This window comes from Nymphalis io, chromosome 6, assembly GCF_905147045.1.
Source record: "Nymphalis io chromosome 6, ilAglIoxx1.1, whole genome shotgun sequence".
NCBI lineage: Eukaryota > Metazoa > Arthropoda > Insecta > Lepidoptera > Nymphalidae > Nymphalis > Nymphalis io.
The window spans coordinates 4967743-4993306 of NC_065893.1; the positions used below are offsets into that span (position 1 = coordinate 4967743).

General features: G+C 41.9%; 1 protein-coding gene across 4 annotated transcripts; it reads left to right on the forward strand.

Moving 5' to 3' along the window:
* The first annotated feature begins 424 nt into the window (after window positions 1-424).
* LOC126769274 (aldehyde dehydrogenase, cytosolic 1-like) lies at window positions 425-25564 on the forward strand. Of its 4 annotated transcripts, XM_050487950.1 has the most exons (11): window positions 425-595; window positions 10027-10129; window positions 10747-11016; window positions 11904-12017; window positions 12386-12573; window positions 12916-13018; window positions 13743-13927; window positions 15611-15775; window positions 18347-18504; window positions 25312-25386; window positions 25453-25564. In XM_050487950.1, exons 1-11 carry the CDS (start codon window positions 569-571, stop codon window positions 25520-25522), a joined length of 1458 nt encoding a protein of 485 aa, XP_050343907.1. In that variant the 5' UTR covers window positions 425-568; the 3' UTR covers window positions 25523-25564. The 4 variants fall into 4 exon arrangements, with proteins under 4 accessions (XP_050343907.1, XP_050343908.1, XP_050343909.1 ...); XM_050487951.1 differs by lacking the exon at window positions 10027-10129 and having other exon boundaries at window positions 426-595; window positions 10749-11016; XM_050487952.1 differs by lacking the exon at window positions 425-595 and having other exon boundaries at window positions 10027-10130; window positions 10737-11016.

The window sequence follows — 25564 nt, forward strand, 5'->3', positions numbered from 1 at the left end:
TACCTAATAATTCCTTATTTTATTCACTTCGACACGCTAAGTATGTTCCTTTCAATAAAACATAGTTAGTTAATAATTATCAAATGTATTGAATTTAAGCTTGTAACCTCTATGTAAGTATATTGTGGTTGATTAAATACATAAAACTTGTAGAAAATAAAACGTTATCAAAAAAATCAAATCACCAATAAATGTTCAAACAGGTATTTAATATTTTATTTGGATTACCTACTTATGAACAAAGTGTTAATTAGGTTACAAGAAGAAATTATTGTAAGAAACATACACAGTGTCTAACACCAGACTGCTTGATTGACACCTACCCTCTCCACTCGTGTACATGAGACAATGTATTGTATCTATTGCATAGATACAAACACTACACTTACGTTAAATAAAATGCGATTATATGATGTATGTGTATGTCTCATACATCTCTGTGTGTGTCTCATAGCGCAATGAAGTCAAAAACACGATAAGAGTTATCTTAAACTTAAATTTTCTGATTAACATTTTAATAAGTTGCTGAGGTTTGTGGATAGAATACGTGAACATATATTTTTGTGTAATGTCTCCAAAAATTAAATTTACAAAGGTAAGTGAAATATTTTGTATAATTATAAATATTAAAGGATAGATAAGATAGGCTGAAGATTCTCTTATTTTCATAATTCGGGAAAATCGAAAGATGATGATATTCGTATCATGATATTAATCCTAATACAATTAAATTACTTTGTAATAAAGGTTGATTATATACGTGTTCCCCTTCTTTTACAAACCGGGTTACTTCAAACGAGGCAAGACAGGCATCTTGCGGGCCCGCAAGGCGGGGGCGGCTAGTCCAGAACATTCTTCCCTACTGTACTGGCCGTCGTCGCGTTTGGACTCTACTACTACTTACTATCAGGTGGAGTAAAGTCATTTGCCCTCTCGGAAATATAAAAAAAAATATGTAAATTCCTCTTTAAATTATTCAAATCGGACCTTTCGTTAAGAAGTTAGGACTGGTATAATAACACAAAAAGTAAGAAAAATTGCCACGGTGTGAGCGAACAACGGATAACAGGAGCGAACAGTACTACGCTTGGTCTATTATTCTTTTTAGTATCTGTGAAGTATAAATAGTCAAATAGTACGTCTTTAATTTTTATGTTTTTTATTATTTAAAACTTTATAAAGCTATACAAAAAAATTATCAGACGCGGTGCCCTTTCAAACTTTGAACTTTGGCTTAATAACCAATTTAAACTATATACTTAATTTAAAATAATATTTTAGGATTTACGGCAAAATTAAAATTCACTCGCAAGAAAAAACACGATGGTGGTCAACAATGCGGCGGTGAAGTAGCCGGCGCAATGATTTCGTATGTTCCGTTGTTCGTGTTCCGTATGATTAAGTGTCATAACAATTAAGTTCCCAAGGTTAGTGGCGTATTGGCGAACGGCCACGGCGGCCAATCTCAAGAGAGATTTGTCAACTGCGCAGTATAGTGCACAAGTGTGTGTGCAAATACAGGTGCATCAGGGCGGATGTTTGTTTTCACCGATTGCGCTGCTTGGAGGACCCCTCCTTCTCCATGTTGGTGGTACGTGTGGACCTGGTTCGTCAGAGTCGAGTCTACGTGTGCCTCTACAGATCCCACAATGGTGACTTGGAGACAAGCCGATTATTTGACCATCTTAGTCGGGTGGCAGATGCTGCGCAAGAGCAGTTTCCTAACGCGGAATTGGTGTTTTTGGGGGATTTTAATGCTCACCATGAATCATGGTTGAAATCCCTCAAAACTGACCATGCTGGAAGAACTGCTCATGCTTTTGCTCTCACACACGACTTGACCCAACTGGTTGATCAGCCCACCAGGATCCTAGACATTGATGGGCAAGCGCCTTCTCTATCTTCTGCTGACTTCTCACCCGGTAGAATATCAGGTTGTGGTTCAAGTTCCACTTGGTTCTTCGGATCACGGCCTTATATCTACCAAAGTGCCACAGGCCAAGCTGCCGCCATCAGCGGTATGCAAACGTCGCGTTTGGCACTATAAGTCGGCAGATTGGGACGGTATGCGCGATTACTATGCGTCAGTCCCTTGGAAGGAACGTTGCTTCAGTGGGAATGACCCGACTAGGCGAGTGCCGCTGTTGTTGCTGATGAGATCATGTTAATAATGGAATACCACATTCCTAGCTCAGATCTCATCAATAGGAGTACGCGTAACCGTTGGTTCACTCGTGAATGTGCCGACGCTGTATCATCTAAGCAGGCGACATATCGCGCGTGGATCAACGGCTGCATTAGCGGGGCATCTAACATTGACTCACTGAAAGCAAACTACAATAAAAATTCCAAGTCCTGTAGGAAGGCATACACGAGAGTGGATGCACAGCGCATTGTACAGATTGGTCATGACCTTATTTCGCATCCTACGGGCTCCCGTAGCTTCTGGCGTCTGACTAAGTCTGTGCAAAACAATTTCTGCCAACCTTCGCTGCCACCGCTCAGAAATCCGGACGGATCGCTAGCTCACAGTCCGCAGGAGAAAGCCGACCTCCTGGCTAAACTCTTTGCCGACAACTCTGTGATCGATGATTGTAGTGCGCAGCCACCAACAATACCTTCATGTGGCCACACGATGCCTGACATCAAAATCAGGCAACGTGATATGCGTGCGGAGCTGCAATCACTTGATATACGGAAAGCTAGCGGTCCCGATGGAATACCAGCCATAGTGCTGAAGAAGTGCGCGGCGGAGCTGTCTCCTGCGTTAACGCGCCTGTTCCAACTTTCTCTCTCTTCGGGATGTGTGCCGGAGGCTTGGAGAAGAGCTAATGTGCAAGCGGTTCCCAAAAAAGGGGATCGGTCTGACCCGGCAAATTATCGGCCAATATATCACCCCAGTACTTTGTAAGGTGACTGAGGTCAGCTATGCACCTGGATTGCCAGCTTCCTACACGAGCGTAGCCTTCGTGTTTTAGTAGATGGTTGCGCTTCACAATTCTATGTAGTGAATGCTGGGGTCCCCCAGGGATCTTTGCTATCTCCCATACTCTTTCTTTTGCATATCAATAATATGCTCTCTCTTGGGAACATACATTGCTATGCAGATGATAGTACAGTGCATGGTGGATACCACGGACGCGCAGTGGCTGGGCGGGCGGAAACTGAGGAGAGGCTGGAGAATCTTGTCATTGAACTCGATAGGACGTTAGAGCTCATCGCCAAATGGGGTTCTGATAATCTTGTTGAGTTTAATGAAATAAAAACACAGGTATGCACTCTCACAGCGAAAAAGTCATCATTTTACCCTCATCCCTCCCTCTGTGGCACACCGCTGATGATACAAAGCAAAATCGCTATGCTGGGGATGGACGTTCGCTGCGACCTTAGTCCAAGGGATTACATCGAGGCTATTATAAAAACAGCTTCACGGAAACTCGGAGTTCTGAACAAGGTGCGGCGTTTTTTCACGCCACAACAACTGTGCCTGTTATACAAAACACAGGTATGGTCTTGCATTGAATATTGCTCGCACCTTTGGTATGGCTCCGCTAAGTACCTACTGGAGGCCTTGGACCGGTTGCAGCGACGTGCAGTACGCATTATTGGCGACGGAAAGGTCACAAACACCCTTGAACCTTTGCAATTGCGTCGCGAGATAGCAGCACTGAGCGCTTTCTATCGACTGTATCACGGCAAGTGCTCTGAGGAATTATTCTCTCTAATTCCTGCTTCCCCCTTACTTCTTAAGTCCACGCGAGCTGGTTCTCGATGTCACCGCCTAACTGTGACATCAATTCCATCGCGCACAAAGAAATTTGGCAACTCCTTTCTTTGTCGCACTACCAAAAAATGGAATTCCTTACCAGCTCACGTGTTCCCCTCCTCTTACAAGGTGGAGTAGAGTCATTTGCCATCCCGGCGCATATAAAAAAAAAGCACTCTCTATTCCCTAACTCTCACAATCCGATGGGGTGGCAATGGGACACGACTGGAAACTGGGCAAACGCAGGATTTTATTGGCCCGACCAGGGATTTGAACCCAGAATCTCGGGGTCTGCAGCCTTATATCTAGCCACTAGACCAATAAGACAGTCACTTAGCACTTTACTGTATGGGCGAATAGATTGATTGGCGAATTTTTATATCCATACGAAGTTGGGGCGGGCAGCTAGTTACATTTTAAATGTTTATGTTGTTTATAAATTATAATTTAAATGTTGTTGTAATTACCGGTAGTCTCAGCATGCACTATCACATTACACAATAAATATTAGCTTAACAGTAAACATTAATTAATCACGTAGATCTCAATATAAGAACATTGAAGTTGGAAGAGATAAAATTTGGTACAAGCATTAAGAATTAAAATATAAGTTAGACATAATAAAGTGATCAGAGATGGTCAATTATTTTTTTTTAAACTTAAATAAATATAAATATTAATTAAAAATAATAAACTATAATCAACAGGTACAGATGAACATCAATAAAATTATTAATATTTTACTAATCAAGATGTACAACAATGATAGCCTTATAATGATGGAATTTCTGCTACTTATGTTCTAGATAGTTTAGTATAAACAAAGTTGCTCATAAAATATCGACAGTAAACCCAACAATCATATTTATGCTTTGTTTATGAGCATGTGTTTATATGTATACATAGTCAGATACCTCAGTCTAGGTGCGGAAGCGCTTAACCCGATTGCTTTTAAATGTTTTATATTTCTAATTTCATTTAAACTTTTGTAGCAAGTAATTTTAGACACTGTACAACGGTGTATTAGTGTTACGTTGAAAACCCACTTACGGTGATACGCTATGTTGATAAATGATGCGTGTATCATTTATATGTTATAATTATTTAAATGATTATATTTAAAAAAAATGATGAACGATGATCGTTGGCTTAAATCCTGGGAAGCACCAATTAGTGTATGGCAGGTATAATTACCGTAATTAAACAAAAACGAGCTAAACTCTAAAGAATATATGACACTCATATATTCTTAGTTTAGATTATTTTATTCCTATATTAGAGCAAATATACAATTAACTTTGCTAGTACAGCCAAAGAGCTTGATATTTGATTCTATTTTATTTATTTTTTATTTTATTTATTTTAAGGACCACTAGTAGCTACTACATGTTTTAATGACAAATGTAAAACAATTTAGTGAAAATAGCTAACATGTGAAGCTTTTTAAAGTAGCCACAACAATTACAATATTTGTTTTAAAAATACATTAACACATAATTATAGCAACATGAGTAGAAAGATTAAAAAAAAAAAAGTCCAAATTGGTACAAATTAAAGATCATAAAAAAATAAACATGCACTTAATAAAATTAAAATTAATAACACAAATAGTTTGAAATTGATATAGGTACAAATTAAAATTTAAATAATTCATTAAATTCATGCAAAGTTTACGTTACAAAAAAAAAATACTAAAAATATACTAATTAATACAAAATAAAATTAAGATAACATTATTTATTATTTATTTATTTATTATTTATTTGCATCTCTCAACAATTCTAGCGCCCGTTTACGATAAATCATGGCAGAGTCATTAAAAATATCTAGATCTTGACAAAAACCATTGTACAACCGTGATGATCTAGGCATTGGTGCATTACATCCTAATTTCGTTTTTGATATTCTGACATCAAAAGTGCCCAGAAAACTACGAACATTGCGCCTTGGAATACGATAGTATATCTTTTCAAGTAAGTAAGTACAGTCGATCTCGTTACGAATTATCTTAAATAGGAAAGAGAGATCTAATAATTGTCTGCGTACAGAGAGACTATCCATATTAAAGTCTTTCAAGAGATTGCTGTAATTTTTATTAGATTTATTGTATGAGGTTTTTTTGTTTCTGGATAGATGATATACAAATCGCTTCTGTATTCTCTCTATACGCAGACGATGTACATTGTAACAAGGATTCCACACAACACTACCGTACTCCAGTACACTACGCACGTAAGCGTTATAGATTATTTTTTTCGTGTTATTCGTGAAGTGTTTACCATTTCTAATTAAAAATCCTAACGTTTTGGAACTTTTCGTAATTATTTTATTGAAGTGCGGGACAAAAGTAAGCTTGTCATCAAAAATGACACCCAAATCACTTATTTCAAAAACTTCCTCCAACTTGATGTTATCAATGCTATATATTGTTTTGATTATATTGAGATTTCGCGTAAATTTTATATGCTTGCATTTACTGACGTTTAATTTCATTTTATTATTTTTACACCAATTATATATAGCATTAATATCCACCTGTAAGAGCTCTGAGTCAGCTAAGTTGTTTATTACTTTTGTTAATTTTAAATCGTCCGCAAATAAAAATACTCTACTATAATGTACCGTATCGCAAATATCATTAATGAAGATATTAAAGAGCCAAGGTCCTAAGTGTGACCCTTGAGGAACCCCGGAGCAGGCTTTATATAGACTCGAGCTAAAACCTTTTAAGACAACAAATTGTTGTCTATTGTATAAATATGATTTGAACCACTCAAGCATATTACCATTGAATCCGTACTTACTTAGTTTTAAGAGTAAAATATCGTGCGAAACTTTGTCGAAAGCCTTTGTTAAATCGGTATAAATTGCGTCAACTTGCTTGTGGTTATCAATAGCTGGCACAATGAATTCACTGTACGAAACAAGATTTGATGTTGTAGATCGACCCTTTATAAAGCCATGCTGGTTATTATTATTCATTTGCTTTACATGACATTCTAGATATGGGTAAACTATTGCTTCAAATACTTTGGCAAAAGTGGAAAGTATGGAAATCGGTCTATAATTCTCAATGCACTCACTACCCTTGGACTTATATACTGGTACGATCCTAGCTATTTTCCACTTATCGGGAAAAACACCTGAGCGAAGTGATTCGTTGTATAATAAATTTAAAGGGAAACTTAGTACCCATACACATTTAGAAATAAATATAGGAGGGATATTATCATAACCTGTCCCTTTAGTTGTATCAAGTCTTTTTAAGAATTGATAAATCTGTCTTCGCGATATTACAAAATTAGTGAACGCTCCAAAGTCATGTTTACATTGATTACTATAAGATGGTAATGTATATGAACTTTGAGATTGTGTGTAAACAGAAGCAAAATACAAGGCAAATTCGTTACAAATTTCTGATCCCGATTTCATTACTTTTTGTTTGTAAGTCATTATGCCTGGGAGTGCGGTACTATTATCTTGTTTGCCCTTAAGGTATGACCAAAAATATTTAGGATTTCTACTAATATTTTCTTCAACAATCTTAATGTAATTATTGTAGCAAATTTTCGATAAATCTGCACAACGTTTGCTCAAAAGACGTAATGAAATTTCATCAAGTGGGTTTTTATATATTTTGTATTTATTTAAAAAAACTTGTTTCTCTTTATATAAATTTATCATTTCCTTAGTGAACCATGGAGGATATTGTTTACCTTTTTGTTTCTTTTTTGGTACATATTTTTCGATCAATTTGTTCAAAATTTTATAAAATTTATCGATCATTAGGTTTATTGACTTACAATTACAAAATTCGCTTAACCAATTGATATTATTTAATTCTGAAATTATACTTACGTAGTCAGCTTTAAAATAGTTCTTCTTATCACCAATAACATTACTTTTTAAAGAAGTTCTTGATGAATAAGAAACTAATATATCTAAGGGAGGATGGTGGTGATCTGGAGGCACTATTGGCAAAATAGACTTACTAATTTTTATGTTATTATGATTACTGAATATTAAGTCTAATATTTTATTATTGTTATTACTAATGTTATTATGTTGAACTAAATTATTGAGAGATGCAAAATCAACAAGCAAATTTCCTAAGGAACTATTAGAAATAACATTATCATCAGTAGCGAACCAATTGATATTACTTAAATTAAAATCACCCACGAGCATAACATTTTGTCTATTCTCTGCAATTCTACTATTAAAATTATTGATAAAATTAGATAGCATATTACGGCTGACGGGAGGAGGCAAATAAACTGCACATAATGCAATTGAGTTACACTCATCGTGACAATTTTCTCGTTCAATATTTATCCAAAGATCTTCACACTGACTTTCACAAAAACTGAGTCGCATTGATTTCAGTTTATTTGAGACCGCCACTAAAACTCCACCACCATCTTTTTTACAATGTAAAAGTAAACTATCACGATCTCTTCTGTATACTGTATAACGGTTGTCGAATACTTCATGGTTCTCTATTTTATTATTAAGCCACGTTTCTGTTAATATAATAACATCATAATTTGTACACGATAAATTGCAGATGAAGTCATGAGTTTTAGTACGGAGACCTCGGACGTTCTGGTAGTATATATTAAGACCGTTGAATTTTATAACATGAAACACTAAAATGATCTATGAGTTTAGAGAGCAAAGCAATTTACTGGATATTATTCAAAACAGTATGATTTTTTACATAAATACATTCTGAATGTTCTGTCTTTCTCATAAATACCTTGCCCTGTCTAACCCACACAAATCTGTATTTTTTTTCTTTAGATTTTATTCGAGCTGCTGCATGTAAAGACTTAATAGCCGGTGACAAGTGTTCCATAACATATATTGGCTGCTTATCTACTGCAATACCTATGTGACTTGTGTTAAGTTTATCGTCAGGATGCGATTTATTGTAATTGATGACACATGCTAGCATCGTGTCTCTCATTCGTGGTGTGGATAGCTTTACAATCACAGATCTTGGTCTTTTGTCGCTGTTGTTCAATTTTGCAACTCTAGTACAGTGATGTATATCAGACTCCTTTAGATCACATGATATTGCTTTACTCAGTTGCATTACTGCACTAATTAAATTTTCATTTTTATGCTCAGGAATCATTTGTATTTCAATGTTATTTGATCGATTATACTGCTCCATAGTATGTATTCGTTGTTGCAAATCAGATGTTACATTTTTTAGTGCATTTTTCTCTCTTTCCATTTCCGCAATTTTATCGTCGTAACTTGCAATTATTTTTTTAGTAGATTCGTATTCTTCGCTCAAAAAAGTCATCGAGTTTTCAATAGTAGATATTTGCTCTTTTATAGGTTTAAGATTTTCTTGAACCATTTTGTTTAACATGTTAGTGATATCATCCAATAGTAAATTTTTAAAGGCTTTACGAATGATTTGTTCAACGTCTTGTTTAGTAAGTTGTTCTGATGCAGGCGACCACTTTTCAGACTGTTTGCTTTTTTGCCGATTTGTCACATTGTAAGATTCTGGAGAAGTATTATTTCTTGTTGTTATTATTTTTTTCTGTGGAATCATTCTTACTTAGTAACGACTATAACAGCAACTTCTTAACAGAAAAATAAATAAATTGAAATAGGTCACCAACAACTTGGGTTTGAACCCGTATCGCTCGTGCGTGGAAGTATGGTTCACACCGTTGGGCCAACGATATGATTATCGTTCAAGTAAAAATTGCGAACTGTATGTACAATATTATAATCTGCGCCTGGAGATTTTATTAAACACCCGCTACAAAAAAAGTTATTCTCTTTGTATCTACTCACTTCACTGTATATTTTTTAAAGTATTTCTTTGTTTTAAAATAAATTACTAGAACTTTAGGTGTTTCTTAAAATCGTTTTATAAAGCATTTATTTTTATTAATACACTACTTTCTTAACTTATTTTGCTCGTAAAATAAGTCACTGCCCTCAGTAAAAGTACCTATATTATATAATTATCGTTTCACCTTTTTGCGTATTAAACTTATTCAAACAATAATGTTTTTATATAGATCACACACTGTCTTTGTTATTTACACATATCTACGTTTTATGATTTCAAAACACAGTCCTTATATTTTTAAAACAATTTTTTTACGGAGCTATATAGTTCCGTGCGCTTACGTCGATGACACGATTTTATATTCTAAAGATTTTATATTTTATATTCTAAAGTATTTAATCTATTTATTTAAAAAAAATACTTTTATGTTTATATGTAGATCTTCATTGACAACCAGTGGGTCGATGCTGTAAGCGGGAAGTCGTTTGAAACTTTCAATCCACACAACGGTTCTATCATAGCGAATGTTTCTGAAGGAGACAAGTTAAGTATACTCAATACAATTTAATTTTTACTAGTATATGGCATTCATCTTTACGACTACCATTAAATGACAATTCTATTACGATAGTGTAGTATCATAGTTACATAAGATGCTATTCTAAATACGTTCACGGAACAAATATTTTATGGCAACTCGATTGAGGACATACAGAGTTCTAGATATGGGCATGGCATATTAAAAGTGTGAAAATTAAGTTCGATTGTTTGCCCTGATTTTACGCCTTAAAACTTCAAACCGTTATGATATACCGGACGGCGAATTGGAATAACGTATACGGTAATCGATTAACAACAGTACAAAAAATCAAGGCTTTAATTTATCTTATTAATAGCAATAATAAAATAATTAAATTAAACTTAAATAAAATCCTTAACAAGACAAAGACGTAACATATTATGATCTTCCTTTATAATGTAATAAAATAATGTTAAAATTATTTATAAGTAGTGTTCACCTGCGTTTAGGAGGATCAGGTGTAAAATATAAAAAAATATAAATAAAGTCTAGGTCTTTTTAGATGTGAAAGTGTAACAGATACAGAACAGATAGACAAAATTACGTTCGCATTTATAATATTAGTATAGACAATTTAACAGGAGGATATAGATGCAGCAGTCCAGGCAGCGAAACGGGCCTTTCATCGCAAATCAGTCTGGCGTTTGACAAGTCCGAGCCGACGGGCTGAGTTGCTCTACAAATTCGCAGCGCTTGTACAAAGGGATTTAGAGTATCTGGCCCATCTAGAGACATATAACAATGGCATGATTATAAGAAACAGTCGGAGATTTGTCAAATTAGCTGTGGATTATATAAAGTATAATGCAAGTTTAGCTGATAAAGTTCATGGCAAAACAATGCCTATTGGTAAGATATTTATATATTTTTTTACATATTACTCTTCTTCTGCCTAGCGTTTTCCCGGCCTAGTAACGCCAGTGTCCGCTTTCCTGCATCTATGCCTCCACTTTGCCCGATCTAAAGTGTCCTCCTTAGTGAGATCGTGCTCTCTCATATCGTCCCTCACAACATCGAGCCAGCGCTTTTTGGGCCTGCCGCGGGATCTAGGGCCTTCGACGACAAAGTCCAGGCATCGGTTCCCGACATAGTCTGGTGGTCTGCGGCTAATGTGGCCAAACCAACGCAGACGGCTTTCCTGCAACTTATCCGCTACATCGCAAACTCCAAGGCTACCACGGATGTGCTCGTTACGAATGCGATCTAGTCGCGTAACGCCACATATCCACCGCAGCATCTTCATTTCCGCGACGTGAAGTTGCTGAACGTGTCTCGCGAGAGCTGGCCACGTCTCGCTGCCGTACAATAAGACTGGTCGGATGATGCACTTTTACAAAAGGCCCTTTAATTTCACCGGTATCCTGCGATCACAGATTACCCCGGTGACTTCCCGCCATTTGGCCCAGGCTGCGCTTATTCGAGCTCTGACGTCGTGGTCGATTGTACTAGACTCGTGCAGTACGGACCCTAGGTATTTAAACTTTTCCGTCTTGATAACGGATTCTCCGCCTATCTTTATGGGTTCGGGGTCCGTACTGCCACAGGCCATATACATTTTTTTACATATTACTGATAAACAAAAATTCAACCATTATCATTATTCAACGAAGAATGTAATCTATACTGATAAATGATTAAGCGTTTTTTTGTAACAAAAGCAACTACTAAATATACATAAAACTATACCAGAAGATAAAATTAGTTACTTTGGTTTAATTTTTGTAATAATTTTATAGGTGGTTTGTTCTCCTACACCGTAAAGCAACCAGTGGGTGTATGTGGCATAATTTTGCCCTGGAACGTCCCTCTCTTAGTATTTGCCGGAAAAGTGGCAAGTGCTTTGGCAGCAGGTAATAAAATAACAACGCAAATGTTATTGCACTTGAGAGTATTTTAATTAATCGGTCTTGTTTTAAATTTTTTTATATATTTTGTTTTAGAAACCCTTACTTCATATTGTTGTAAGCTTTTTTTAGCAGTTCCAGCCGTTTGACTCAGATAAAATTTTCTACACAATTTTGGCTTTGGTGCTGAATATAATTCTATATTACATTTTATTCGTTTTAGTACAGGTTTTAAATAATTTTTTTCTTACTAAATTAAGTATCTATAGTTTACTTTTTGAAACTAACAAAGCTAAATTTATTAATTAATCGATTAATTTCGAAAAAAAACTTCTTTCACATATTTTCTAAACAATTTAATTTGTAATATTTAGGTTGTACAGTTATCGTAAAGCCTGCCGAACAGTCTCCTTTGACTTCGCTAGCATTGGCTGCACTACTCGCTGAAGCGGGAGCACCACCAGGTGTGGTAAATGTTGTGCCAGGCTATGGCGAGACCGCTGGTGATGCCCTCGCTCATCATCTAGATGTCGCAATGATTTCTTTCGCTGGCTCATTAGAAGTAGGTCACGTTTTAGTCGTATATTCGTTTTATATATAATATGTTACGCTACTGATTGTCTCCATCTTTGGTGTTGCCGACAGGTGACTCAGAAAGCAAATAATTATTAAAAGTTATGAATATTAAACAATAAATTGCGAATAATAATTAATCATTCATCTTTGATGGGTAATTCAAATGCAAGCCAAGTATTTGGTTAGACTGAAATAAATTGTGTAATTTAACATACAACTTAATATTTTTATTAATTATTAATAATGAATTCCTCCTGAAAATATATGTTTACTAAATACTATGTATATAATTATAGGAGTATAAAAAATAAATCTTAGAACTTTTTAGGTAGGAAAATTGATTCAACAGGCAGCTGGAGCAAACAACTTAAAGAGAGTTGCACTGGAGCTCGGCGGCAAGAGTCCACTTGTTATTATGAATGATGCAGATCGTAAGTTATTTTATGTAAAATCCATATTTATATATTATAATGTCTTCCGGACCGATTTCGACCACGACGGCCAAGAGAGATTAGCCAGGACATATTATACTTTTGAGATTGGCCGCCGTGGCCGAAGTCGGTCCGAAGAACATTATTTTATTTGTTATATCTTATATATTTTGACTGAAGAAAACCATCGCTTGTGGATGAAATATATTTTAAAAGACGTATGTATTTATTATTTTGGTTGTATTTAAATTATTTATATTTAGCCCATATTAATCCACTGCTGGTCATAGGCCTCCCCACCGGCTCGCCAATTCTCCCGGTCCTGTGCTATTCGCATCCATTGAGCACCCGCTACTTTTCCAATTTCCAATAAAATATGATATAGTTATATATAGTGATATAGTCATTGTTTAGAAATATAATGGCTTACATAGAGGAAAACTTTACTATAATTTATTTACAAATTATTATAGACTTCTCTTGCTTTTGTAAATCGTTATCGTTACGATAAATAGCTTTATATAATAATTCATATTTGAATATATAATATTATATGTTTTATATTAAAATGAAGGAAATTAATTTAATTTCATTGATTATACAAATATAAATCAAAAAACACATAGAAAATTCCTGCGGTACACCGTTGTAAGTACTTGACTGACTACGCTGACTACAACGAAAAACTAATTCGTTAATTAAATAATAAATAATTAAATTGCAGTGAATATCGCTGTACCGTTTGCTGCATTGGGCGTCTTTACTCATCAAGGGCAAATTTGCATCGCTGCTTCACGTCTCTACGTTCAATCAGGCGTTTATAACGAATTTGTAAAAAGAGCCGTGGAATTTGCCCAGTCATTGACACACGGAGATCCCAGTGATGAGGACACACAGTACGGTCCACAGGTAATATTTATTTTCATAATTGATTTTTTTGCATTAATACCGCGATTCTCAACCTGTGGTATACATACTCGTTACTAACTATATTGCTAAAGGTAAATTGATCTGAGTATTGATTATAGTAGTAGTAACAGCCTGTGAATGTCCCACTGCTGGGCTAAGGCCTCCTTTCCCTTTTTTTAAGAAGAAGATTTTGAGCTTATTCCACCACGCTGCTCCAATGCGGGTTTGTGGAATACACACGTGGTTGAATTTCAGTGAAATTAGAAACATGCAGGTTTCCTCACGATGTTTTCCTTCGCCGTCAAGCTCAAGATGAATTATAATCACAAATTAAGCACTTGAAAATACAGTGGTGTTCAAACCCGGGCAGGCCCATTTGAACCCATGATCATCGGTTAAGTATTAATTAAATATGTTTATTAAATAAAATGTTATAAATAAAACAAAATAATAAATATTATAAATATTGATTAAATAAGTTTAAAGTAATAATAAGTTTAAAGTTTAATATCCTGAAATTATTATAAATAGACTGATTTTTTAATGTATCAGATCAAAAATCAAATCATTTTTGTCGAAATTAATTGCAAAACCCTGTACAACTGCTATAAGAATATCCTTGAAACAATAAATAAATAATAAAATTTTGCTGATGTACATTAATCGACTCTTACAGTAACTCTCTATAGATCACATGTCTCTAAAGACTTAGACTTAGGTGTATTTCAAAATTAAAATTGACAATAGATAGACCTTAATAGAAACGAGACACATTTTTAGGAGTAGGCATGGAGTTAAACTCATATATGTATGAGGTGTACTCATAAATGAAAAGTTTTAGTAAGGGTACGGGAACGAAAAAAGGAAGGAAAAAGCGCTGTATCACTAGTATAATATATAGTCAGAGATGTTGAGATATAATATAAAGGCTAAGAACAACGACAGTTGCAATCAGTTTATTTAGAGAGAAATGCAATCAAACATTTGAATTCTTTAAATGTTAACTATTTAAACAATTTTATAATTTGATATATCACATAAAAATTAATTGACGAATAAATTGTTCTATTACATTTAATAATTTTATATTTATAATTTAAGAAGTCCTTTTAGCTACAAAATCAGACCACCCTCCACACATCACAATGACAATCAGAAACCCAACGACTACAGACTAAAACACTCGATAACCATTGATTTGCCATTTCTATTTGAAGTACATATTAGATTTCAAACAACGAAGACTTACTAGATATAACTTAATCTATTTCGTTTTGTGCTAGGAATCACTTATTTTATTTGACTATATTGTATTTTATGAACATAGCTTTGTCAGGAATATTTGTTTGTTTTACATGTTAACGAATATTCTAGAATGAAAGTGTCATAATTGGGAATAATATTTTCGTTAAGTTACTTCCATTAGAATTTAAAAATGCTAGAAGTTACATTATTACAGTTAAAGTATGTCATATGCTTTATATTTTATATACTCAAATATCAATACATTATATAATATACATTATATAATATTTGCAAGTATTTTATTTAAGAAAAAAAAATAGTGTTTTTGTTTAGTTATTTGCGAGATAATATTATGTATGTGTTAAAAATGAATAGATTAGAGAAATTGATAGATTGACTGATGATAACAGCTATTTTTTTTTAATTCTATACTTACAGATTGATGAACTCTTGACGACGCATATCCTAAAATGTATAGATTCGGGTAAATTAGAAGGTGCAAAGTTACTGACTGGAGGCAAACGGATTAACAGCACAGGCTTTTACATCGAACCGACTGTGTTTGCTGACGTCACTGATGAAATGACTATAGCTAAGGAAGAGGTAAGACGTAACCCTGTGTATATGATGCATCTATTTATTTAAGGCGAAATTGGCAAGATTGCAGACTCCGTAATTTAGTTGGGTATAATACCAAAAAATAAATTGCATTGTAAATGATTTTGGCACAAACATATTTTTCATGATAAATAATAATATTTATAAAATATTATTTTTTGTGAGTAGTATATGTATATTCGATGATTATTTATTTTATAGGGTTTTTATTTTTCTTATCGGAAGAAAAAATCTGGATAGCAGAAGATGAAAAAATTGAATATTTGCGGTAATTTAAAATTTTATAGACGACATACATAAATCGCAACACAATTTTGTGTTGAGTAATATTGTATTCCAAGAAATTCCGTCGCTACGCAATTACGTTGCTCGTTAATGTGGCTACTCGGTTTTTAGATGTGACAAGAAATCTTTACCAAAGTCTGAGTCGATCGTGTGTTTCTACCTAAGAGTGAATTAGACATTAAACTGTTATTCCAATTTAATATCAAAGTCAAAAATCTTTATTCATTATAGAAGCGTTACACTTACTTATTGATTGTCATAAATTTACCACCGGTTTGGAAATAAACCCCTTAGATCTGAGGTGATGAAATCGGATATTGACTAGTCATAAGTAATTAGATATATAAATGATTCTAGCTTTATAATAAAACATTCAACATCAAAGATATCGATAATAATAAAGATAAAATTAACGCACATGTCATAATTAGAATAACTAAATATAAAATCAAATGATAAAGCTAAATAATAATGAAATTAACAATCAAAACTTATACAATGAAAAAAACACATAAATAGCGATCGTTATTTGTTTTTTTTTTTTTGAGTTCATCGAGGCAGATAGCAATTGTTTAATAGGTGCTCGATTCCAATTTATTTCATTTCATTTTGTGCGGGTCGATTAATAATAATTAGCTATGCGTACAGATTAAATATTTAATTTATTTAATAGTTTTACTTGGAGCATTAAATATATCCAGATTTCTTTCTGCGTAGACAATAAACCAAATTATTAAGTGAGATGGTTAAAATAGGAAGCAAATAATTAAGATAAAGTCGGGACAGATGGCTGACCCAACAGTTTTTCATCGCATTCTGTCGACGCGTGCTTGTCTTCGTTCCAGGTTTAAGGTTCCTAATATACCTTATTTCTTTGTAAACGTATATTATAATCTTAAATGTTATTATTTAATTCATTATTATATATGACGAGATAAGCGACATTTTTGTATTTTTTTGGCATAATATTTACGTATTTATAAATAAAGGCACTTTCTTTGTTTTTCTGCCAATATAAGTTATGCGAAAAATAACCGTAACTAGTACTTTACTCATATTTTGGTCGTTTTTAATTCCTTTTTTTATTTAAGAATGTTATTCTTCTGTAAATAAAATATTTTTTAAAAATAAAGTGTAAGAATAGCAACAATAACCTTTTTTCATTTGATTCCGGCTCCGATATGGATACGGAAGTCAGAGCAGCGGCTAAATGTAGCAGTGCTCGTCTGGGGAAGCTTTTTTCAAGAAGACGCGTAAGCTTCGCTCAGGCTAAGGCCGAGCTTAAGGCGAAGGCTGAAGAGGCCAGGGAGGAGGCTTTCGAGCGCTCACTCCGGAGTAGCGCGTTCCGAAGGGCGCTCCAAAAGTTGTTCTGGACCCCGAAGGGACCGCATCGGATGCCACGGGAGATCCCACGACGTTGGGCGTGGAGGAACTTCGCACGTAAGCTGGCCGTAACGCAGCCCTTATTTTAGAGATGGCGCATAAATCCTCCAACTTGTGTTGACATTGAGGGTTCCACGGCCTCCCTCTAGAGTATTGTTGATGCACCGGCTTCCAGGACGGAAAGAGAGGAGACCCAACGGCTTCACGCAGATAACGGCCGCCTTGTGCTAAATGGTTCCAATGGCACCTCAAGCTCCCATAGCAACAATAACCTGTCAAAATTAATACTTAATATATATACAATATGCAGTATTTGTAGCTTAAGATATTATAACATAATTACTTTATAATATAATAATAATATCCTGGGACATTATTCACACCATCTGATCCCAAATTAAGCAGAGCTTGTACAATGGAATCCAAACAACTGATATACTACATCTACTACTTTTCTTTTGTAAATACATAGTTATATAGATAAAAATTACACCCAACTTTACAACGGTGGGTCTGAAGAAATAATTTGACTTAACATTTTCGAACTTTTTAAATTACCTTAATATTAATATAATTGTATTGGTATTATTGCCATTTTACATTGTATTATGTTATTGTGAACATAAGATAACCTTCTCCTCTTAAAGGGAGAGGAGGCCTTAGCCTAGCAGTAGGACATTTACAGGCTGTTACCTTACCATACCAAGACAAGCGACATGCAATACGAAATTATTGTAGATTTTTTGCCAACAATAAGGATGTGTAATGCTTTCTAATTAGAGTATTTGATTTGCAATTTATGATTATTTTACAATATAACAAGTCTATTTTCATAAAATGTTAATATTATTGTATTCATAACAAATAATAAAAAAAAATTATTTATAGATTTTTGGACCGGTGCAAAGTATCCTGAAGTTTGAAACTTTAGAGGAAGTAATAGATCGTGCGAACGCTACTAACTACGGGCTTGCAGCTGGCATATTTACAACTTCTTTAGAAAATGCTATGCAATTTAGTACACATATCGAGGCTGGAATGGTTTGGTATGTACTTTATTTTATTTAAAAAAAACAGTTTTAATAAAATAATAATAATTTTAATTTGGTACCCTTATTGTATGTACCCGAACTTTAAGGTTGGTACAGAAATGTAAGTTCGTTTTTTATGGGCAGTCTGGACATCCATGCCCAGGTTGTGAATGTCCTGAGCGTGTCACTAAACTAGTTATAACCAAATTAATTTAACTTTCGAAGTTCCGATTACAACTTCGCGGACATAGGGAATATCATAGATTATTCAAGATCTCGATCAATGATATCGCGTCAATTGATATCGGTGACCATTTTTTTTTTTTTTTTTTTTTTTTTTTTTTTTTTTTTTTTTTTTTTTTCGGGGAGGAAAGGCATTTACGCCTGCCGCCCGGTCCGGGGGGACCGGGACGGGTATGTGGGACTCACGGGGCAGACGGCCCCGTCCTACCCACTAAAACCTCCCCGGATTTCCGCCTCTCCGCAATGCGGCGGGGTCACGGGAACGTTGTGACTTACAACCGCAACCCCGCCAGCGGTCGTCGCCATAAGGCGACCCATCTCGGAAAACGCGCCAGGATGTTAGGGCGCGCCTCCCTCCTCTCTGTGCCTCCATCCTGTTACGTGACGGACTCCCCCGAGTCCGCCACTGGAGGCTGGGCGTCAGGGCTTGAAGCCCCGCGGCGGATCAACAGACTGGCTCCGCCGCCAACCACACCTTAACTCTGCGGCAGCGTCCGGCCTGCGAAGGCACGTCGCCGTCGAAGAGGTCTCCTTCTTCGTTGCGGGAGCGAGTCCACGTCGTCCTCCCGCTCCCGCTCTGCCTCCTCCTTTTGCGACATGACGCATGCGCTGAACCGGGACACTGCCGCCCAGATCTTTTCGCTTCCGGCCATCTTCTCGACGACGGCCGGAAGCGACAGGTCTCCACCTACGGCCGTGGATAGGACCGCGCGAGGCTCCGCCCAAGCCGGGCACTCTACGCGCGTGTGTTCCGCCGTATCCACGGCTCCTCCGCCACAATGGTGGCACTCCACCGTCGGCTCCCTACCGACCATCTCACACAGGTACCGGCCAAAACAACCGTGGCGGGTCAAAAGCTGTGTGAGGTGATACGTGGGTGGGCCATGCTTGCGCTCGACCCACTTCCTGAGCACCGGCCGAATGGCCGCAACGAGGTCCCTGCTAGCACCCGGGACACCCAGTCTCTCCGACCACTCGGCGAATACCTTCTCGCGGGCCTCCTCCCGCCACATCCGAACCTCACGTGGGTGGCGCCGGTTCTCCCCCTCCGCTCTCACTGCCGCCTTGATCCGCCAATAGACCCTCGAATTAGCTTCGGCCTCGAGGTCCCATGGCGGGCTTCCAGCGAGCAGGCACGCCGCGGTGTACGACACCGTGCGGTACGCCCGAGCCGCTCTGAGCGCCATCGCTCGCTGTGGACGTCGCAGCGAGGCGACGTTGCGGGCGCTCAGAGCGTCCGCCCATATCGGCGCCCCGTAGAGCGCCATCGAGCGCACGACGCGGGTGTACAGGCGCCTGCAGGAGCCTCCTGGCCCACCCACGTTCGGGAGGATTCTCCCTAGCGCCCCGGCTGCAGCCACCAACTTTGGGGCCAAGCGCCGGAAGTGCTCTTCGAACTTCCACCTGCCGTCGAGTACGAGTCCCAGGTACTTCATCGTCGACCCGACGGCGATGGAAGTTCCGCCCACCGTTATCGCCGCCCCCGGAGGTGGCGCATTCCGAGGCCCGTGAAAGACGAGGGCCTCGGATTTGTGTAGGGCCACCTCGAGGCCGAACGCGCGGATTCGGTGGACCACGTGCGCCACCCCAGCCGTGGCGCGATAGGCCGCCTCCCGGTATGAACTGCCGCGGGCCGACACGAGGGTGTCGTCAGCGTAGCACGTGACGCTGACCCCCCGCAACGTGGCCCCGCGCAGCACCCAGTCGTAGCCGATGCACCACAGGAGCGGTCCTAGTACTGACCCCTGCGGAACACCGCACGACAACGACCTGACGGCCCATCCGTCCGCAGTCGGGAAGGCCACCGCCCTGCCCGAGAAGTAATCGGCCACGGTACGCCGCAGGTAGCCCGGCACACCGTGGAACCGCAGGGCCTCCATCACCGTTTCCCAGGGCAGGGTGTTGAAGGCATTGGAAATATCCAGCGACACTGCCAACACAACCCCGCCCCGAGACACCTCCTCCTCGGCCAGGCCCCTCACCCTGGCGATCGCGTCGAGCGTCGAGCGGCCGGGACGGAACCCGTATTGCCGCTCGTCGAGTCCCGGCTCCATACTGCCGACGAGACGGGCAGCGAGCACCCGCTCGAAGAGCTTGCTCACCTCGTCGAGCAACACGATCGGGCGGTAGGCTGACGGCTGATCGGACGGACGCCCGTCCTTGCGGATCAGAACGAGCGTGCCCGTTTTCCACCGTCGCGGGAACCTACCCTGAGCCAGGCATGCGGTGAAGAGGCGCCGCATGCTCTCGCCGAGCTCCTCCGACGCGATCTTCAGGGCTCGACCGGGGATTCCGTCGGGCCCAGGGGCTGTCTTTTTCGACCCTAGTCTGATGACAGCCGTCTGCAGTTCCGCCTCGGTGATCGGAGTCACCGGTGACCCGTCGTCCTCCTCTTGGGGCCTGCTCGCGGGCGGCACCATGGCCGGTGGCACGAACTCTCCCCGCTCGGGGAAGAGCGTGTCCACAACCCTCGCCAAGAGCTGCGGCTGGAGACTGCTGGTCAGCGGAGGAGCCCAGGGTCGGAGCTTTTGTCTCACGACCCGATACGGACGCCCCCACGGATCGCCGTTTAGCGTCTCCAGCCATTCCTCCCACGCCGCCTCTTTGGCCTGTGCTATGGCCTTCTGTAGGGCCTGACAGGCGGTCCTATATCCGGTGTAGAAGACCTCCTCCGCGTCGTCATCACGGACCCTTCGCCTCCTACACCGAACGTAACGGCGCCGTGCCGCCACGCACGCCTTGCGCAGCCGACGGAGCTCCGGACGCCACCAGTACACCCACCGACGTTGCGGGCGTGGCTTAGCCCTCGGCATCGCCGCGTCGCACACCCGGGACAGGGCGCCGTCGATCCGGTCGGCCTCCTGGTCGATCCGGAGGACCGGGTCGGAACCGGCCCCCCAAGCTTCGACGATGGCCGCCTCCTTCGCCAACTGTCCGTCGAGGCGACCCAGGCACCAACGCGGACGACTTTCCGTTCTTCCGTCAACAGTGGGCCGAACATCCCAACGAGCCGACGCAGAGACATCGAACCGAATATATCGGTGATCCGACAGTGTCTCCACGCCAGTCTCGACCCTCCAGTTTTGAGCACGGCGGGCCAGGGCGTTGGACGCGAACGTAACGTCCACGATCGATTCGCCCTGTCGCCGCACGCACGTGCTCTCCGACCCACTGTTGAGGACCGCCAGCCCCAACGAGACCGCCCACTCCTCGAGCACCTCACCCCGGGCATTGGCCACAGGAGAACCCCAAGCCGTTGATTTGGCGTTGAAGTCCCCCGCGACCAACACCGGTGCGGGCGCCGCTTGCCCGATCAGAGTCCCGACCTCTGCCAGCATCTGCTCAAACTCGGCGAGACTCCGACTGGGCGAGGCGTAGACGGCGACGACCGTCACACCGCCGACGACGGCCAGCACGCACCCCCTGCCCCTGGCCACACCCTCGATGGCCGGAGCGCCAGCGACCGCAGGGGCGACGATCGCCACGACCCGTTCGTGGTCGGAGACCCAGTCGTCCCGCGAGGGAACGAAGTAGGGCTCCGATACCACCGCCACGTTGATCTGCCACTCTGCCATGCTTTGGACTAGGAGGTCCTGGGCCCTGGCTGAGTGGTTGATATTGGCCTGGAGACAGCGCAGGGCCATCACTGCGCGGTCTCCATTGGCTCCGCCTCTATACGTGGAGACGCGGCTACCGGGCCTTTCGTCGCCACCTTCCCTGTCTTCTTTCTCTGCGCGGCGCCCTTTCCGCCCTGGCACGACTTGCTGCAGGCGGCATGGGCAGCTGGCTTACCGGCCGCAGTGCAGACCACGCAGCTGGCTACGGTGGCGGAGCACTCCCGAGCCTTATGACCGGGCTGACCACAGCGGAAGCACAGACGGCTTCGGTCGACGTCCCGGTCACACTTTGCCCCCATGTGCCCCCGCTCGAGGCACCGGAAACAGCGGTCTGGGGTCGAGCAGCATGACTCGCGCCGACACCCACCCGACCCTTATGCGACCTACCTCCACGACCTTCTTTGCGGCCGAAACGGGGCAGCTCAGCCACAGAGAGCCCGAGCCGCTCGAGCCGCGAGCGATGATGCCCGCTTTAATGGCCCCGGTAGGGCAGCCGCCTTGTTCAGCGACCGCCGCCACGGCTTCCGCCACCGTCACGGAGTCGTCTAGGTCTAGTACCCTTAGTTCGACACACTTTGTGGGTCGATGGATCTGGACGATCTCCGGGCTGAGGGCCTCGCGGAGCTTTTCCGCCAGGGCATGCGCCGCCTTCTCGGCCTCGTTGGTGCCCGGCGGCACCTCGAGCATCCGCGCTCCCGTCGCCGCGGTCCGGAACCGTACCGCCGTCAAGCCGACCTCCCGGAGGCTGATCCGGCTTTTGGCCAGGGCCAGAGCCTTCTCGTAGCTCCACCCCTTTTCCTCAGCACCGGGCTTCAGCGTCAGCGTTATCGCTGCGGTGCGAGGGGGGCGGAGTTTCCTCGTAACCGGGACCTTTTTGGTGGCCCCGGAAGAAGTCGGCTTCGCCGCCGCTGGCTTGGCGCCCGGCTTCTCTGCCTTCTTTGGCCTGTTCCTAGCGACCACGGCGCTCCACGTGGCCGGAGTGGCGGCCGGCTCTGCTGACGACTGAGGAGCCACCCTCCTGGCTGCCGCCTCTTGGGCAGCCATACTTCTCTTAGGCCGCTTCGGCCTGACAGCAGCAGGCTTGGCGGCGCTGGCCTCGACGCCCTCCGTTGCGTGGGAGGCGGCTGGAGCCTCCTTTCCCGCCGCGGCTACGGCCGCTGCCTGCGCTACCCTACGGTCAGCGGCGAGTGGAGGCCGTAGCCGAGGCTCCGGAAGGAGGCGGCCCTCGAGGCCCTCGAGGCGAGCGTTCAGCATCGTGCTGAACTGCTCGCGGTTCGCGCGCAGCGCCTCCTCCATGACGTTTTGGAGGTTCGCCTCCGTCGCCGCCACCGGCCGCTGGCGCATTTCGGCGACTTCCCGGCGCAACTCGGCCAGTTGGCCGGAGAGTCGCGTGTTAGCCGCCTCCAGTCGCGCCACCTCCTCCGTCACCGTGAGGGCCCTTAGATCCGCCACCGCACCTTTAATGGTGACGGCGGCGGACTTCAGGCCCCGAACGAACGTACCCTTCAGGTTGCCCGACCTGTCGGCAACCTGCAGAACGACGTCGAGCGCCTCCTTCACCGCCGCGTCCAGCGCGGCAGACGTCTGCGGCACGTCCACGGTCGCGCCGGGTTGGCGTTTCTCTGCTCGGGCCGCCCTTTCTTCAGTGGCCACCTTGGCCGCCGCACTGTACGCGGCCAGTGCGTCCTCCGCCTCGTACCGCCGCTCCTTTGCCTTAGCGGCTTTTAGCTCCTCGCGGGAGCGCCCGAGGCCGACGTATTCGCCCGTCGTGGGCGGTCGACCACGCCCCCTTTTGGGGGAGGGCTTCAGCTATTTGCTGATGCCTGACCCCGAGAAGCCGCCTTCGCTCATACCCGCGTCGCTCTCGGAGCCGGAGTAGCTCTCCGGCCCAGGACGGGGCCGCTTCTCGCCCTTCCGCCGACGACAGGCGGGGTCTCTTGAAGAGACCATCACCATGCTGGTGGCCGACGAGTCGGACTCTGAGAGTCGTTCCAGTCGGACCACCAGTTTTTTGGACACGAGAGTGTCTTTGGTTTCGGCGCGCGCTATTGGGGCGCCCGCCTCCACCGCCATGTTATCGTTGTCCATATGATCGCCGAGTCCGTTGTTTTTAAATGTTTTGTTTTGTTTATTCATGTATAATCCCACGAGTATGGGGGAAATAAAAAGTCCACCAAGGCAGTGCCCCCTGTACCTTGGTAACCCTATATACACCGTGAGGTCGGGTGGTATCACGGGATCTACAAACTAATGTTTTTTATTGAGGTTGTCTCCTCTTGGCCCAGCCGGTTAAGGCAAGGCCCTCGGTCCCACCACGGGCTGCGCGACATGTCCACAACACCCGGATGGGGAAACGAGTTTGAGAGGCGGTGACCTTTTAGTCTGTCCACCCAGCATCGATACCGACACTGGGCGAACCCGCCTCTCCCACCTCCTTTCTCCGGCAGCCCAAAAAGACCCCGGAGACCAACTCTAACTCGACTAACTCCACCATTGGGAGTAACCTCCAATAAATAAATAGAAGACAGGAAAGAAAAAAAAAGAAGAAAATAAAACAAAACAAAATTAACAAAAAATGAAACAGAAGAAAAGAAAACGAAACGAAACAAAACGGAAGAAGAACAAAACAAAACAAAGAAAGAAAGCAGAGAGCTTCTTCCTTCCACCTTCAATTTGCCACAAAGCCGCTCGCACAGTCCAGTCTGCTGAACAGAAAAGTACCAGGAACGGCCCGTGGCATTACCGTCGCGTCAGTCTCAGCCGCGGTCGACAGGCACTCCGAGAAAACATCGGATTACTTGTCGACCCCGTTGCCCAGGGTGCACCACGTGGAGGTGACTGACATGCACCCCTGATATCGGTGACCAATGATATCGGTGTCGATGTTGTTTATTTGAGTTTACTCCTCTTGTGGTTGGAATAGGCTACAGTATTTTTATCAAATTTTTTGCGTCATTTTCAGGGTTAACACATATTTGGAGTTCAGGCCCGATGTCCCGTTCGGTGGATTTAAGGATTCTGGTATCGGAAGAGAAAAGTAAGTCAATTTATTTTAATAATCGTGAATAAGTTATTTGTTGCTAACTATTTTATACATTTCCAGCGGCACGGATGGCGTCGACATTTTTTTGGAAGTTAAAACTGTAACGATGGCATTATCAAAAGACTTTTAACGAATTTATTATGCTGACATTTTAATAAAGTTTTTAGACTTT

Excerpts from the sequence above, each read along its gene's own strand:
- LOC126769274 (XM_050487950.1), top strand. The coding sequence starts at position 569 with ATGTCTCCAAAAATTAAATTTACAAAG. Across the intron at positions 18,505-25,311 it reads ATCGAGGCTGGAATGGTTTG|GGTTAACACATATTTGGAGT; the intron begins GTATGTACTTTA and ends CGTCATTTTCAG. Across the intron at positions 25,387-25,452 it reads TCTGGTATCGGAAGAGAAAA|CGGCACGGATGGCGTCGACA; the intron begins GTAAGTCAATTT and ends ATACATTTCCAG.